This window comes from Otolemur garnettii, unplaced genomic scaffold (assembly GCF_000181295.1).
Source record: "Otolemur garnettii isolate 467f Iridium unplaced genomic scaffold, OtoGar3 scaffold00073, whole genome shotgun sequence".
NCBI lineage: Eukaryota > Metazoa > Chordata > Mammalia > Primates > Galagidae > Otolemur > Otolemur garnettii.
The window spans coordinates 3,274,644-3,291,276 of record NW_003852468.1 but is presented as its reverse complement, the minus strand read 5'-3'; the positions used below and the strand labels follow the sequence as shown (position 1 = coordinate 3,291,276).

Genomic DNA, 16,633 nt, shown 5'->3' with positions numbered 1-16,633 from the left:
GACCCGTCTCCACATTTAACCTCAGGGTGTAGTAGGCAATGTAATTAGTAGAATCAGATGGCTGTTGGCAGATGATAGAGCGGGTCACTGGTCCTACAGAGAAACACGTCTGGGCAGGCACACTACTGACTGTGAGCCCAAAGTGCCCCTTCAAAATTATTGAGACACACTGGCGGGGGTGGGGAGGTGGGGGGTGTACAGAGATTAAGAAAGTGTCTTTGGACTCGGACAGTTTTAGATTTGAATTCCAACTCCACCATGGAGAAGAGTTGTTTGGCCGTAGGAGAATTACTTAACTTTTCACACCCTCAGTTTCTTTGCCTGCAAATTGGGAATAATACTTTGTACCTCATAAAACCATTTAAAAGATTAATAATATAACATGTGTGAAGCCCTAGGATGGTGTCACACAGGCAATAATGGTAGCTAACTATTATTATCAGCATCTATAGTCATAGTAACTCTATGTTTTAAAATACTGCTCTATTTTAAATATACTTTTCTTTAAATTTTTCCTGAAGTCCATAAAAAGTTTTCATCAATTTAAAGCAAACCAATTAGGAAAATACTACTCTATTTATAGATAAGCCAGCCAGAGAGTCATTTATTACTTCTTCTGAATGGTTGAGTTTTGATCCTCCTCAGTTCTTTAGATGCAACATTCATGTTGGTAGTATCCTCATTTCGATAATCCAGCCTCGAAGAATTCCATCCAGTTAGTGAGGCAAGTTATTCCTTTCCTGAAACCACACGGGTCCCTCTAAACTGAGTTCCTGCTCTTTCTCTGTTTGACTTCTTAAAATAGTTTCTGAAGATTTTAACCACAACTGAATCAAAACTAACCAGCCTGTAATTTCCTGGTATGTCCCTATGGCCTTTCTTTTAAAACAAAACACAGAAAAATGGCATTACATTGGCTGGTTTCCAGAGTTTCGGAGTTTCAACTTGAGTAAGCTGGAAAATGTCTGCAAAAGCTGCTCTAACTCCTCTGCGCCCCTGTTTTGGAGGAGTCTCTGGGTTGTCTGTGGGTCCGTCATGATGTATTATCATCTTTAGGCACTTTTAATTTTGAGTTGTTTTAAGAAGTTTACCAAATATCTCTCCATAGTTCCTCATTCTATGCCTTCCTTTTCTTCAACTCTAGTGTATCAGAAAATAAGGCAACTAATGTATTAAGTACGTAAGTTAGAAAAAGAAAGAACTGTTCTTTTATATAAAAGATACACTACCTAAAAGTATCCAAGAAAATATGGACTGATTATTTGAATTCATAAATTATAAGTACAGTTAAAATATATTTGGATTTTTCCCTAAAACCTATGCAAACATTCTGAACTCAACTCAGAGGCACATAAGACTAGATTTAGTTTGGCCAGTTATTTAAAAGGTTAATGATTTTTTGTATTCTAGCCATTTTTCATTTTTCCCCATGTTTAAATGTTTTACTTTAGTTGAATTTTCAATATAACTGGAATATTTTGATTCACAATTCTTTTGGTTTTAAATGTGTTCATAATTAATATATATATACATATATATAACACAAAGAGCAAAAATATGATATCCAGATAATGACTAAGTTATAACATGAATTAGAATGGAAACCAAGCAATTTGTTTTAAAATTATAATGAACATTATGAGAATATATGTGTTCAATACATTATTTCTATAATTATTTATTTTAATAAAAGTTTGTTGAATCAACGAAGTAACAACAGTTTGGTAATGATGGAATTAAAATTGCAAAATAAATGTTGAGATGGTGATGTAAGAAAATTCATTTCTAAACAAACCATTGATTCAAATTTTAAGATACACTACAAATCTAATTTGGGATTATTATATGAGAAACAGTCATATTCAAAAGTTCTGAAATACTAACACATATTTATAGAAATATAGCATATTTTTTTCATGATATTTAAACTTGGAATTAAAAACAAGTCAAATATTAATAATAACAAGATTAATAACAAGTTGAATCTTTAAAATAGATTCAACTTATTTGCAAAGAAAAGTCAGCATTTGTGTCTCAGAAATTCACATGCTAAAGGCTAATACTATTTTCCTTAAAAATACCTTCATTTGCATATTTTAAACATTAATTAGCCAGCAAGCTTTCTTGCAAAGCAGAAAGCAAAAGCAATGTGAAGTATAGCCCAAACTAATGTGTTGTAAGTTATTGAAATTAGTAGAATCTAAAATAATATCTTTATTTGCTCTATTTGCAACTGAAACTATATTATTTACCATTTAGTTTAATAAGTTGATTGATTAAAATAGGGTCAACTATATAGTGACATATTTGTTCCATGGGGGTAACAGAACAGGGTCCTAATTATTAGTTATTTTTGCTCTTACTTTCTCCCTAATATTTTCTATAATTGCTGCTATGAATATTTTTTCAAGCATTCATTCTTAGAAATAAAATTCTGAAAATTAAACAAATGTGGAAGATACAAAGCGTTCTTTGGGTCGTACACTGTGAGCAATATAATCAGCATTTGAAACAAAACATCTACATCGATTTCAGTTAATGTTAAAAAGCTGGAGTCAGTCCTTACCCTTACAGGAATCTCAGACTCACTCTGGGTTCAGGAAAGAGGGCGAGATTGAGTCAAGTCCTCTTTTCCTTTTCTCATTTTTTGAAGCAGCATAGTATCAGTTTTATGTACTTTCTACTTTTTTGGCTTCTGCCAAACTCCTTGGCTGAAAAGCATTAACCTCAATTGTTCCAACTGACCTCTTGGGTACTATTTTTGAAATGAACATAGATTATATCATCCCCCCAACAACTCCCTGCATCTTCCCTTTAACAAGAATATTTTCTGGAGAGTATTCCTTTTCAATCATTTTTCATCAATTTATTTAGCACTTACTCATATGGTTGTGACTCAGAGATTTAGGGTTGGTGCATTGGGAACCCAAAACAATGAAGACATCAAATTAGATTATGTAACTGTTGGCTCTTAATTGCTCAGAGTTCTCTTATTATATCTAATACTTTAAAAAATATCTAAAGTTCAAGGCCCAATTACTTAGGATGCTTAGATTTTCAGCAAATAAATTAGGATTATTTCCAGATTTTCAGAATCTCATAATCGTATTATTATAGTTCATATTTCAAAGAAATGCTGAGTAAAACAATAGTGCAGAAAAACTTTTATATTGTTGCAAGCTTTCACATTTTTCCTGAGCCACCATTTATTTTTAATATTTTTAATATTCCATTCATTTTTACTTAAAATTTGTTAACTGAAATCTACAACCTACTCTTATAATAAACAATTACAGACTTTATACTAGGTGGCAAATAAGTAGGTTGATGCCCTTTAGCACAGTATTTTTAAGTGCTATGGGAAACTGCAAAGCAAACAGAAAGTACAGAAATTTTCACAAGACTCAGAGTCTATCTTTTTTATTTAGATTCCCATATGACATCGGAATTTAAAAAGGCAAGAAGAGATGTTTCTGTACTAGTTTCAAATTTTCCAATTTTTATTCTGCCAAGTCTTAACTTCCCTTAGTATTTCGTAACGTACAAATCCTCTGTACACGATGGAAAACAATACCATCAATTGTGCGCTTATGCTTAGAATTTTCCTGGGAGCAACATGTACCACACTAATAAAATGCTCTATGGGGGAATCTCTTTGAAAAACATAAAGCTCTATATTACAAATACAAAGTGGCATTATTAATTTTTTTGACAAAAAGCCCAATCAAATAGGAAACCTAGATTTGCAGGTCTCACAAAGGTCACAAAGGTACTATTGGAACATACTGCTCACTTTTCTCTTTCTTACTACTTATATGCAAATCCATCTCATATATACATAATACGTACGTACATATAGAAGCATTTGGCTTTCCAAAAATATTTCAGCGTGATTTGGGAAATAAGAAAAATATCTCTTATTTTGAGTAATGATAATAGCAAATGGATCTGAACCTGGCATCAGTTTGCTAGCGGTATTTTAAAATATTTTTCAGATGCAAATATGAATCTTTGGAAAACACACAGATTGATTTCCATAAACAAGTTAAGTGGAAAATCCACATGTGAAGAAATTTATCAGATGTATAATATGGGAGTAGAAGTGACAGCTGCTGAAATATCCGTTTATTAGGAAGGTATAGATGGGCCTATTATTTTAATAGGTGGTCCTATTGACTATCATTTAAAATATTTTGTAGACCCTGATGCAGAGAGCCTCCCTCTCTGTGTTATATTTACCTTTCCTGACTCTCTGCACCTACCCTGTTCCCTTCTTTGCTACTCTTGTATTATATGAATGTACGACCATAGAACAATCTTGGGCACGTGCCCTGAATATTGTCATTATCACATGTAAGGGAACTTATTTTTAATGGATTTATCATAATTTCTCCAGACATTTCCCTAAGAAGTTGAGGTGACAGCTAAATTTTCCAGGTAACACTTAATGGTAGGCTTAAGAAGAGAAGGTGTGCCCCTGGAGAACCTGGCTCCGGTTCACACCCTGCTCACCCTCTTTCGAAAACCCACCCTGTTCTACTTTACCTTCCTTTCATTTTCCCGCCGCTCTTCATCCTTAGATTTAATCTGGAGAAGTTCAAATTTCAAGAGTTTCCCTATCAGTGGTAAGGTTAACGTCTCTCCACTATCCATAATTGCTTTTGCTGCCATTAACACCTATGAAGAAACAAATTGTTAAGAAAAGTGACATTTTATAACCTTTGGTACAGGTTGTCAGTGACGAAAAGAAGAAAGAATATTTTACATTTTGTAATATTTGTTATACTGTAAAGGTGTCTCCTTGTTAGCTGGGGGGGGGGGGGAAGAAAAGCAAAAAATGCCCCAATGCTTCAGAGAAGGTCATTTGCCCTCTACTTTAAATGAAATGAGTGGTCTGAATACCGACTTCTTTTTCCAATAAGGTGGAAAGTACTTCCCACAATGGCCTCAGACTCAGACTTCAAAAAAAGGGTAGGAAAAGGGTGTGCAGGGCTCTGTTTTAGGAGGACTGATAGGCTGGCTTCATGCTACAGAAAGTCTGTTGTTGTTTGGCATAACCAATAGTCCGAAGCTTCGAACTTGACTTATTAGGACATTATAAATTAAAGAAGGTTTTATAATATGGAAATGACTATGTTAGCCGTCTTTTATTTCTTGGTAAACAAATTCAAATGAAAGATAAAAGCTGCTTGACACAAAGCCACCTTATGAATTGCGCTCTCACAACTTAAAGACTGATCATGTTGGTACGCAGCCTAATTGGGGTGAAATAAGGTTATTGAGTTTTCTTTGGGTGACGACAGCCCCTAGGAACATACAGCTGTATTGTCCAGATGTGTGGCACTGACAGCCTGTTTTATGGCTGTGTTTTTTACAGCTTGTTTCCCCTGAATTTCACACAACTCTCTAACATCTGGGCGCTTTTCCTTGGAGCCCTGTAACCACTTTATTTACTGCAAAAAAAATAAAATCACGTAAAATATACCATAAAAAGTTGTTATGTGTTTCTCTTTATTCATGGTGTCTCCCTAATAAAGTTCACCTCTGCCTGAAGCACTGTCACAGAAGTAATCTAGTTAAAGCATTTTTTGACTTTTGTTTTTAAGCAAGCATCATATTTATTTATAACCTCAGGATGAATTAGGTGTTACCAAAATGTTCTGACATGTTCCTTTTCTCCCCCTTGGAGCGATTGCTCCTTGGGGCCATCTGGTGTCAATTTCAGGCCTTTGCTTTCAGACCACGACACGCACACTGCATCCCTGGAGCTGCGTCTTGTCTGAAGCTCACACCAGCTCCTGATCAGGGCTTTCCTGACCAGTTCAGCTCCTCCTGACTTTCCACTTTGCCAAGGGAAATAGTCAAAAGAGAGGGAGGGGCCTACTTTGCCTCTAACTGCAGAAGGCCCTGGGGATTGTCCCGTGCCAAGATGTAACTAGACCTCGCAGAGACCACGCTGGGGTTTCCCACAACGCATCGAAGAAGGGGAAAGTCAGGAAAGGATTCCGTCAAAGCTGCCTCTTCTAAAAACCAAAGGAAGGAACCAAGTGTCAGAAATCTTGCATGTGTCCAAGTGAGCACTCTCCAGGAAATGCAGCGCTTTGCTTTTCATGGCAGTTCTGCTCCGGTAAACACGGTTTAGGGAAAGGGACACGATGGCTGTGATTTCTGGGAGCAGAAAAACGTAGTGGTACACCAGAGGAACCTCAGCATGTAGTGATGACCAGACCCTCCATGTAAGGGAATCCATCCTCAGGGGGCTACGGGTTGGGTGTTTACTGTACAGTGAAAGCTGTCTGTTGGGGTCCAGCTACTTGGGGATGTGCCAGTATTTGGTTTGAAATGGCATTTTCTTTACCAGATAAACAATGTGCTAACAATCAGGCTTTATGACATCTGGTTCAAAATATTCATATTTGGGTTTTTAAAGCTCACGGTAGTCTAGCACAGGGCATTTCCCTGTAATATACAAAGGTAATGACAGTGTTGAAGGGAAGTCAGCAGTGGAATGGGTCACCCCAGAGTAGTTGCAGTCTCTCCTTTCCTGATGACCTGTGAAAACAAGTTATTCACCCATCACTGGGGGTTGGGTGGAGCCTGCCTGGTTTGAGGTGATGGATAAGAGGTCTCTGGAGGTGCTTCCTAACTCCTTTCCTCTAGGAGTCCATGAGTGTTCCCTCACTGCATTAAATTAAAAAATTCAATACACAACAAAATGTCCTAAGAGAATGCTATTTTCGAGGCCAAAAGAGCTATTTCTTGTTTGTCTAGAAACTGTCTGTAGAATGCTGGTGATTTCAAACCAAAATCTGGCACAGGGTCCCGATGACAGTGGTGTCCTGCCCTGCTGCAGGGGGTGGATGGTGAGGAGTGAGCATCACTCACATTGCTGGGCTCTGAGTTCTGGTGACAGGGTGAGGGCAGCGGCAGGGTGGGCAGCCTGAGGAGGGCCCCAGCAGTGTCCTTCTCCCCAACTGCACCAGCGCAGCCCCTGTAGAGGCAGACTCAGATCCCAGACAGCCTGGAGAAAGGCACCTGGCACCGTGAGGAATGGCAGAGGCCCAGCATACTTGTACCCCCCCACTTCAGTGCTGCTCCGAGGAAACATGAATCCCACAAATGCCACCTTCTGTTCATCCCTCAAAGCAAATAATATTGTGAATCCTCGGGATGATTAATGAAACGAAAGTTTATGCCGAATTCAAAATCTGAGACTGAAAATTTTCATGGTGAGTCACCCCCAAAAGAGACAGACAAAGAAAAATGTTTATAAATTAATTTCTACTAAAAATTCTTTCTTCTCACACCCCATAATTCACAATTCCACCCAGTCAGTAGCCAGTAGTTTGGCCCAAATGAGAAACAAATCTTTAAAGGATCTTTGTTTGAAGGATAATTCCTTAAGGGAAGAAAAAACTAAAGAAGAGACAGAATTTAAGAGGAAAGGTACCTTTTTATGTAATATCCCCCAAAGGCTGCCCCTTCTCTGCCTTACTTTTAATAGTATTAATTAAAAGAATAATCAAACCTCCAAACTTCCGGCATTTATTTGTGCCGTCCTGCAGTTAAAATGTACGTGCATATTTGTGTGTTTGTGTGCATGTGTGTGTGTCGAGAAGCAAGCTGGGTTACAGGGACTGGGGTGACGAGAAAATGGGAGCAGTGTGTTGGCAGCAGTTGGGGAGTAATTAGACAAAAATCGAAGCTTCCAGAACTAGGCAAAAAAATTTAAAAAAAGAAAAGATAAATAGTCTTAAGTAGGTTAAAACTTGGGTGCTCTTCAAACCAAAATACCAAGAAAATGTGCCTGGCATGAGTCAGAAACTCAATAAAGCACCAGTTTTAGGGCAAAATGAGCCTCATTAAAGTGGAGAAAACTGTTGCCCAGCAAATGTCTCCTGACCTCCATGGGTCAGTCCCTGCCTGCCAAGGACTAGGCGGGGGCCCAGCCTGGGCAACCAAAGGTATGAAATTCTAGAAAAGACTGGTGTAGACAAAAATTAAGATTCCAAGAGGGCAGCTGAGGCAGAAAGACACTTATTTGGGGGGAATAGATGATCTTTTTCTGTTAGGTGGCTTGTGATTCTGAGCACACTAAGAAATAAAAACATTTTCCTCTTTATCACTGACCTGGCTTGGAAGACTTACATCATACTTTCCCTACCTTAGTAAGCACCAGCATATGTATACACAACACTTAGAACTACCCCACACATTCTCATGGAAACCAAATGAATGTATACATTTGTAAACATATATACATATGCACGTGCTGTATACATATGTGTGTTTATATAAGACAGACTAGATAGGTAGATGGATGGATAGATGGGTGGATGAATAAGTGGAAGACTTTCCCTCCAGGAGCTCCAATCATCACCAGTTCCCCTAAGACTGCGGTTCTCAACCTGTGGGTTGTAACCCACAGGAACTGTATTAAAGGGCTGCGGCATTAGGAAGGTTGAGAGCCACTGCCATGAAAAGACCTTTGGTTTCAGAGCCTTCCTTGAACCCCTTGGCGTGTGTTGTAGTAACTGTAATAGTTCACAAAATAATGACTTGATGTTTAACCAATTTTCTTTGGGCTAATGACTTAGGATGATCTATGATTAATAAAGACCTTAGCAAACAGAAGCAGAATCCATAAGCCAGGGCTTAACTCAGTCCAGGCTAGCACAGGGCTGAGCTGACAGGCTTTCCACACACGGAAGAGTTAGCGTCTATTTTTATTTCGTATCACATTCTTTTGGGTAGTGCATTTTCTTAATATATGCTTAATTAAATAAAGTAAGAGTATAATTGTCCATCATGGTAAAAAGTTTCAATAGTATCAAAGGTATACAGTGAAAAGAAAATGGTTTCCCAACTCCCTCCATTACTCCCTCTCTTCGGAGATAATCACTGTGAATTAATTCTTGTCCATATCTCCACAATTTCCCACGTATGTGTATCCTTGACTGCCACATGAGGGAAAAAATTTTTCCTTGGTGAAAATTGTCTTTTATTAAGAGATGTGAGAGTTATATATGCTTCACGAGGCCCTGGGCTCAAAACTAGAATAAGTTAAATACAACTCACATGGTAATTAATGTGTTAATACACATGGGATCATGCTATTCATATTAAGTAATTTATGGTTTGTGTCTTTACCCCAAAACATACTAGGACAGCTTTCTGTGCTGATGTTTTGCATTATGTCTATATTTTTAATAGATTATCATAGTTTTCTATTACCCATTACATGGATGTTTTGTCATTTATTTAACTAATCTCCTATTGATGCGCATTTAGGTGATTTCGGGTTTTTTTTGTTTTTCAGTTAAGTGTGTGTTTGGTTGGTAGCATTTTTGTTCCCACCAGCACTAGATGAAAGGGTTTGTTCTCCAGGTCCCTTATTGACCCTGGGCATTACCCAGCATTCCCAGCTTTTTTCTGTACCAGTGTTGATAGATATTGCTGTCAGGATAGAAATGTTCTTAAGCTGTACTGTACAATACATCGACTATTGAATAGATTGGCTATTGAATATTTGAATATTACTAGTGAGACTAAAGAATCAATTTTTTAATTTTTTTAATTGATTAAGATTTTTAAATTTGAATAGCCACATGTGGCTAATGGCTACTGTTTTGGTCAGAGAAAGTAAAAAGTAGTATCTACCTCATTTGAAGTTATGTTTATTTAATCATCCCATCATTTTGTCCCTTTGATTTTACCCCAAAACTAAAAGAAAAGATACCTATTCAGAACCATTCTTGGCAAATTTTATTCATGCAAAAGATGCTTACATATATTCATTAAATAACAATAGTGTGCTCAGATTTACACGGCGAAGCTGAACAGTGAGAGGTAATGAAGACTAATGGCTTCCAGGCTAAACTATGTGTTTCCAGCACCGCAGTAAACTCACCCTTGTATGGATGAAGATGAAAAGGGTTAGTGTGGTGCAAGAATAGGAAGGAGACACAATTTGCTTCTGACTTCTGTTATCCATTTTTCTTTTATTGTACCCCTCCCCCTTTTAGTTATCAGATACCTTTTTGTTTTCTTAAATCCCTCCTGCCATGAAAATAGAAAAGATTTAAGTTAGTAGCTCACTTTCAATGAAATTTATTTATACTAGCAGGTTAGCTGTATTTGGAGATTTTATCCCTTACCATAGAATGAACAGGACTAGAAACTGATGAAATAATTTCTTTTGTTTGTTTTTCAAGATAGAGTGCCATGGCATCATCATAGCTCACAGCAACCTCAGACTCCTGGAATCTAGTGATAGTCTTTCCTCAGCCTCCTGAGTAGCTGGGAATATAGGTACCCATCACAAAGGCTGGCTAGGTTTCCTTTATTTTAGTAGAGATAGGCTCTTGCTCTTGCTCAGGCTGGTCTTGAACTCCTGAGCTCAAGCAATCCACCAGCCTCGGCCTCCCAGAGTGCTAGGATTATGGGTACGAACCACCGTGTCCAAACTGATAAAATAATCTCAAGCAATCAATAAGTGTGGCAGTTTTGAACTTAGAGTAGGAGGTAGCTATTCTCTCTGACCTGAAAACCTGTGATGGCTACGTCTGGCTCTGAAGGTGAACATTGTTGTGGCACTTGGAGGCCTGCGGGAGAGAGCAGCACCCTGGGTTTCACTGCCTGCAGATACTGTGGAACTCCAGGACCAGGCTGCTCAGGGCAGAGGCTCTTCCTGCCTCCAGGGTCAGCGGAAGAAGGGCAACAGTGAGGGTGGGTGGGTGGCTGGGGGAGGACAAAGGTGAGACAGCATCTCTGTACTGTGGGAGAGGAGCAAAGGCAGAGGAAACTCTGTTTTGAAAGCAGATCTGGGCCCTGTGTGTGCATGTTTATGGCATATATAGGGCATGTGGTGAGTGACTGTGTGGGTGCTGCATGCCTGTGCATGAGTCTGCATGTGCCGACAAAGTCTGTGTGTTTGTGTTTTTACATAATCTTTATCATCTGGGATATAAAAGATATTCAATATAATTTTTTAAAAAAAATACTCAATATCTAAAATGGTGTCAAAACTGAGATTTATGCATATTAAAGAAATAATAAAAAGAGAAAAATAATATTAACATCTTTTATTGGCACTTAAAAATGAATATTGATGACTATTTGCCATTTCTCTCTAATTATTCTGCAGAACACAAGATGCTATGGTTATCATTAAACATATTTCATATTATAATACGTAGTAAATACGCAGAATTTATTCATCATAGTAAACTATGCAACTCTAGGTCCCCTCCACAAAGTTTACTGCTTAGGCAGCATGATGGTTGCTTGTGCATTCTGCTTTTTCTGGTATCTTTTATATCTACATATAACATAAGTCATTAAAAAGTCAGAGAGACTATCGCCTGATACATGTGTGTGTATGTGTGTGTAACATTTAGAGAGAAAGGCTGCTGTAGATGGCTCTGATTCTGCAAATGTGGTGACAAGGATGAAAGAGCAGATGATTTGTAAATGACTGAAAAAGGTCACTATGCTGAGCTATCTTCACAGGAAGAGATTCCTGATGGACATTTTAGCTCCTTTGGTACAAGGATGATGACCAGTTGTGGCAGCCATAACTACCGATGTTCAACCTAATGCAAGAGTGAAGGGTGTGTTTGCATTCCAGGCTCCCAAATGTCACTGTGTAGCCTTGGACAAGTTACCTAACCCTTCCAAACCTCAGCCTTTAAAAATCTACAACAGTGGCACTATTGGCATTTCCATCCAGTAATTCTTTGAAGGGGGGGGGTGTTCCTGTGCCTTGTAGGATATTTTGTTGCCAGCTTTTGCCTCAGAGGCAAAATTGTTCCTTCCTGAGAAAAGAAAGTGAATCTGCATGGTGCCCTCAGAAGGCTGTGCTGGGAAGTAAGCGAGAGGACCCATACAAAGACCAGCATGGGGAATGACATGGGCATGGTCAGCCTCACATACATCAGGACAGAGATGGAACTCCGGGAGGCCTCACAGCCCAGGTGTGGAGAGCAGAGCAAGGGCCAGAGCAGTAGCAGGTCAGGCCAGACCAGGGCAGGATTCCTCACTGTCTAGCTGCCTAACCTGACAAGGACAAATCAAGATCTGTTCAGAGAAAAGCAGAGAAGATGTAACTGTATTTTGTTACAGTGCAGTGTATAACAGGAAGAATGCAGGGAAGAAATTATGCTATTAATTTCTTCTAAACATGAGATGGAGGAATTCTATGAAGAGTGTTCTGCAATTTTACAGTCTCCTTTCCTGTTCTCTCCGCTCTCTCACCTCCTTCATTCCTTTTGCATTTATTCAGGGCCAACTATATTGCAGTTATTACATTACTTGATCCTTTATGGGTCCAGTCTATCCAATTCACATTCTTTAAGTAATGAATAATTTCCAATGAGGCATAATCGGAAAAACAGCTGGAAGGGGCGATAGAGAGAAACAAAGAGGGAAGAAAGAGAACAGGAGTGACTGAAACATATTTCCTCACTTTGAGAAAAGGAAAAGAAAATAATCAAGCAATATTAAACTGTCTATACATAAATTTAAAGGTGACTGAAGATATAGGTTCCATATAGATCATACTGTCTGTCTGAGGCGAATGGAACGTTATGAAAGTGCTCAGACCACAGTGTGGTGAGAAGTTCGTAATGATGATAAATACCCCTAGCAGGTGACTCCCAGATCATTTTCAGCTGTCCATAATTAAACTGGTATCCTTCTCTCCACAATGTCAGGGCTGAAAAGTAATTCCCGTCATTGGACCTCTTACATCTGTGCTGAAATGAAATAATATTTGGCAGTAACAAGGAGTCACTGAAACTAAATAAACAACCCCTTTCAAGACTACATAAAAGTTGGTAACATAATAACATTTGACAGGGATTAAGACCTCTTTGGGGCTGTGAGGAAGTTTCAGAAGCAGCAATAACAAATACATGGAACAGATCTATGCTTTAACAGACATGTATAATTTGAAATGTAATGAATTTCCCAAGGGAGATGTGCATTTTGAACATATAATACATGTCAAAAGCACCAGAGTGGTTTAGAAATGTTTGTTGAGATTGCTCTTCAAAGAATGAAAAAGCTAAGTTGCCTTTTTAAAACAGTTTTTTTGTTTTTGTTTTTGTATACCTATAAAATGCATGTGGACTCGGAAAGCTGAACATGGTAATGAATGGAAGAGCAACAGCCAGAGTCTTTAAAGGGCTTTTCTTCAGGTGTGTACTCACAACACATGATTCTATTATCGTCCCAATGTTTTTGTTGTTGTTTTCTGGTTTTTGTTTTTTTTAGGTCAAGGTCTTTTCCTTAGTCCAAGAATCTCTGACGTCATTCTTGGTTCTTTCAGATTGTACTGAATTTCCCCTCTGAACAACCTTACTACTTTCTCTTATGTTTCCTAAGGGATTCTCTCTCTCTTGTGCAGAGTTTGTTTCCTCTGCTGGCTTGGAAGGTCAAATCCTTTTCTGATTCATCTCTCTTAATTCCCTCATGGAATCCTAGGCCTATGTAGACATACAGGACATTCATTTGCTGAATAAATGCAAGAATGCTATCTTTAGAGCCATCTATTATTTGGCTTGAAGACACATGTTTTCAAATGTTTCAAATGTTTACAGCTACAATTACAGAGCTGTTGGATTGTACTGCGAGCGTGTAAACACATAAACGGTTTCAGAGCACATGCCCTGTTACTGAACAAGGACTGTTCCAGGCACTTCACACAGTCTGATTCATTCAACTCTCACCTATCCTTTAAGGTGGGTCCTCTCGTCACCCCATTTTACTAGATAAGGAAACTGAGGCTTGGCGGTCATACAACTATTAATTTGTAGAGATGAGATTTGAAACAGTTGTCTGATTCCATAGATCTGTTTCTAGTCACAGTAATATGTGACCCCACAACCAGCCTTTTCAAAGCTGGAGCTACTGGACCCCTGTCCTGTGTCATAGTCCCTCCCCAGTCTCTACATGCAATCCCTATTTCAGCTGCAAGGATTTAGAGCAGTATTTTTCAACCCTTTTTTAAAATCTAATGGCACACTTGAACCTATATTTAAATTTCTGCAGCACATTTAAATTATGTTGATTAAAAAAGAGTAAAAAAAGAACTTACTTACTGTGCTTTGAATGTCTTTCAAAAATAATTTCATTAATGATCTTTAAAAATTTTCACAGCGCATCTAAGATCTTCTCACAGCACACCAGTGTGCTGTGGAACACAGGTTGAAAATTACTGAGAGCCTTCAGTCCCACATTTTTATGTTTCAATACTCTTGCTATTATGACTGGCTTTGCTTTTACTAGTACCTAAACTCTAAATAGCTGAGATGTTTCTTTTCTCTTAAGACCTAGAAGGGACAGGTGACTTGGGACCCTCAGCCCTGATACCTTCATCTGTCTCTTCCTTTGGCCCAAGCATACACTTGTTTTTGTTGCTTTTTAATTCATGTTAATTTTATTGTGTTGCTTTTTTAATCTACTTATTTTTATGTTTAATTGACAGGTATGTATTGTTAAGTTTTTATGGGATGCAGAGTGATATTTTGACAGATATATACGGTGTATAATGATCAAATCAGGTAATCAGCATTTCAAACATTTATCATTTGTGTTCAAAATCCTCTCTTCTCGCTACTTGAAGCATTTAAAATCCTCTCTTCTAGCTACTTGAGTAGATACAATAAATCACGGCTGACTGTATTCACCTTACAGTGTTACAGAGCACCAGAACTTGTTCCTCCTACCTCGCTGTAATTTTGTGTCCATTAACCAACCTTTCCCATCTTCCACTCCCTGCCACACTTCCCTGACTCTAATAATCATGATTCTACTCTAGACTTCCATGAAATCAACATTTTTAGCTCCTGCATGTGAGTGCAAACATGTGGCATTTACTTTTCTGTGCCCGACTTAGTTCACACGATGTCCTCCAGTTCTGTCCGTGCTGTCACAAATGACAGGATTTCATTTCTTTCTATGGCTGAGCAGTATCCTTTCATGTATGTGTACCACATTTTCTCTATCCATTTGTCTGCTGATGGACACTCAGCTTGATTCCATATCTTAGCTATCATGAACCATATATTGTGCTGCAATGAACATGACAGTGCAAATGTTTCTCAATGCATTGATTTCCTTTCCCTTGGATAAATACCCCATAGTGGGACTGATGGATCATATGGTTCTATTTTTAGGTTTTTGAGGGGTCTCCATACTGTTTTCCATAACAGCTTTACTAATAATAAACATTCCCACCAACAGTGAGTGTATGAGAGTTCTTTCTTCTTTATCCTTGCTAGCAGTTGCTTGTCTTCTTTCTGATAGTGACCATTCCAACTGGGATAATATGATATCTCTTTTGCAGTATTTTTTTTTTTTTGGCCGGGGCTGGGTTTGAACCCACCACCTCCAGCATATGGAGCCAGCGTCCTACTCCTTTGAGCCACAGGCGCTGCCCAAAGGTTTTTTTTGTTGTTGTTGTTTTTTGCAGTTTTTTGGCTGGGGCTGGGTTTGAACCCACTACCTTCAGTACATGGGGCCGGCACCCTATTCACTGAGCCACAGGCACCGCCCCAATATGACATCTCATTATGATTTTGATTTGTATTTCCTTGATTCATGATGTTGAACATGTTTCATATACCTGTTGTCCATTATTACTATGTCTTCTTTTGAGAAACATCTATTCATATCTTTTGCCCATCTTTAAATTGGATGTGGTTTTTTGTTATTGAGTTTTTAAGTTATTTGTAACTCTGGATATTAATCCCTTGTCAAATGAGTAGTTCACAAGTATTTCTGGCCATTATATAGTTTGTTTCTTTACTCTGTTGTTCCCTTTGATATACAGAAGCTTTTTAGTTTGATAAAATTTCATTTGTCTATTTTTCATTTTTATTTTCCCTGTGCTTCTGAAGTCTTACCCTAAAATCTTAGCCTAGACCAAAGTCCCAAAACATTTCTCCAGTGTTTTTTTCTAGTTGTTTCATAGTTTCAGGCCTTGCATTTAAGTCTGTAGTCTATTTTGAGTTGATTTTTGTATATGGTAAGAGATGGGTAATTCTGCATAGGGATATCCAGTTTTCCTAGCACCATTTATGGAAGAGGTATTTTTTCCCCACTGTAAAATTTTGATGTTTTGTCAAAAATCAACTGGCTATAAATAAGTGATTTATTTCTGCATTTTCTATTCTGTTCCACTGGTCTACATGTGTGTTCTTCTACAAGTACCATGCTGTGTGGTTATAATAGCTTTGTGGTATATTTTGAAGTCAGGTAGTGTGATGTTTCTACTTTTGTTCTTTTTGTTCAAGATTGGTTTATAGCTATATGTGGTCTTTTGTGGTTCCATATGAATTTTAGGATTGTTTTTTCTATTTCAGTGAGGAATGCTATTGGTGTTTTGACAGGCATTGCATTGAATCTTTAGATCACTTTGAGTACTATGGGCATTTTTGACAAGATGAATCCTTCCAATCCATGAATGAGGGATGTTTTTCCATTTGTGTGCGTGTCCTCTTCAATTTCTTTCACCAGGATTTTGTAATTCTCTCTCTCTTTTTTTTTTTATTGAATGGTAACTATGTACATTAATGCACTTCTGGGGTACAGTGTGGGGTTTTCACATGCAATCTGAAATACTTCCATC

The 16,633-nt window shown here is 38.1% G+C and overlaps 1 protein-coding gene across 1 annotated transcript in view; it reads right to left on the bottom strand.

Moving 5' to 3' along the window:
* The window catches only part of SPAG17 (sperm associated antigen 17), a 248,348-nt gene that overhangs the window by 175,360 nt on the left and 56,355 nt on the right, over window positions 1–16,633 (bottom strand). Inside the window, exon 4 of the mRNA XM_012807634.1 lies at window positions 4,546–4,677. Within this exon, the coding sequence (XP_012663088.1) occupies window positions 4,546–4,677 (132 nt within the window). The remainder of the gene's footprint in view (window positions 1–4,545; window positions 4,678–16,633) is intronic.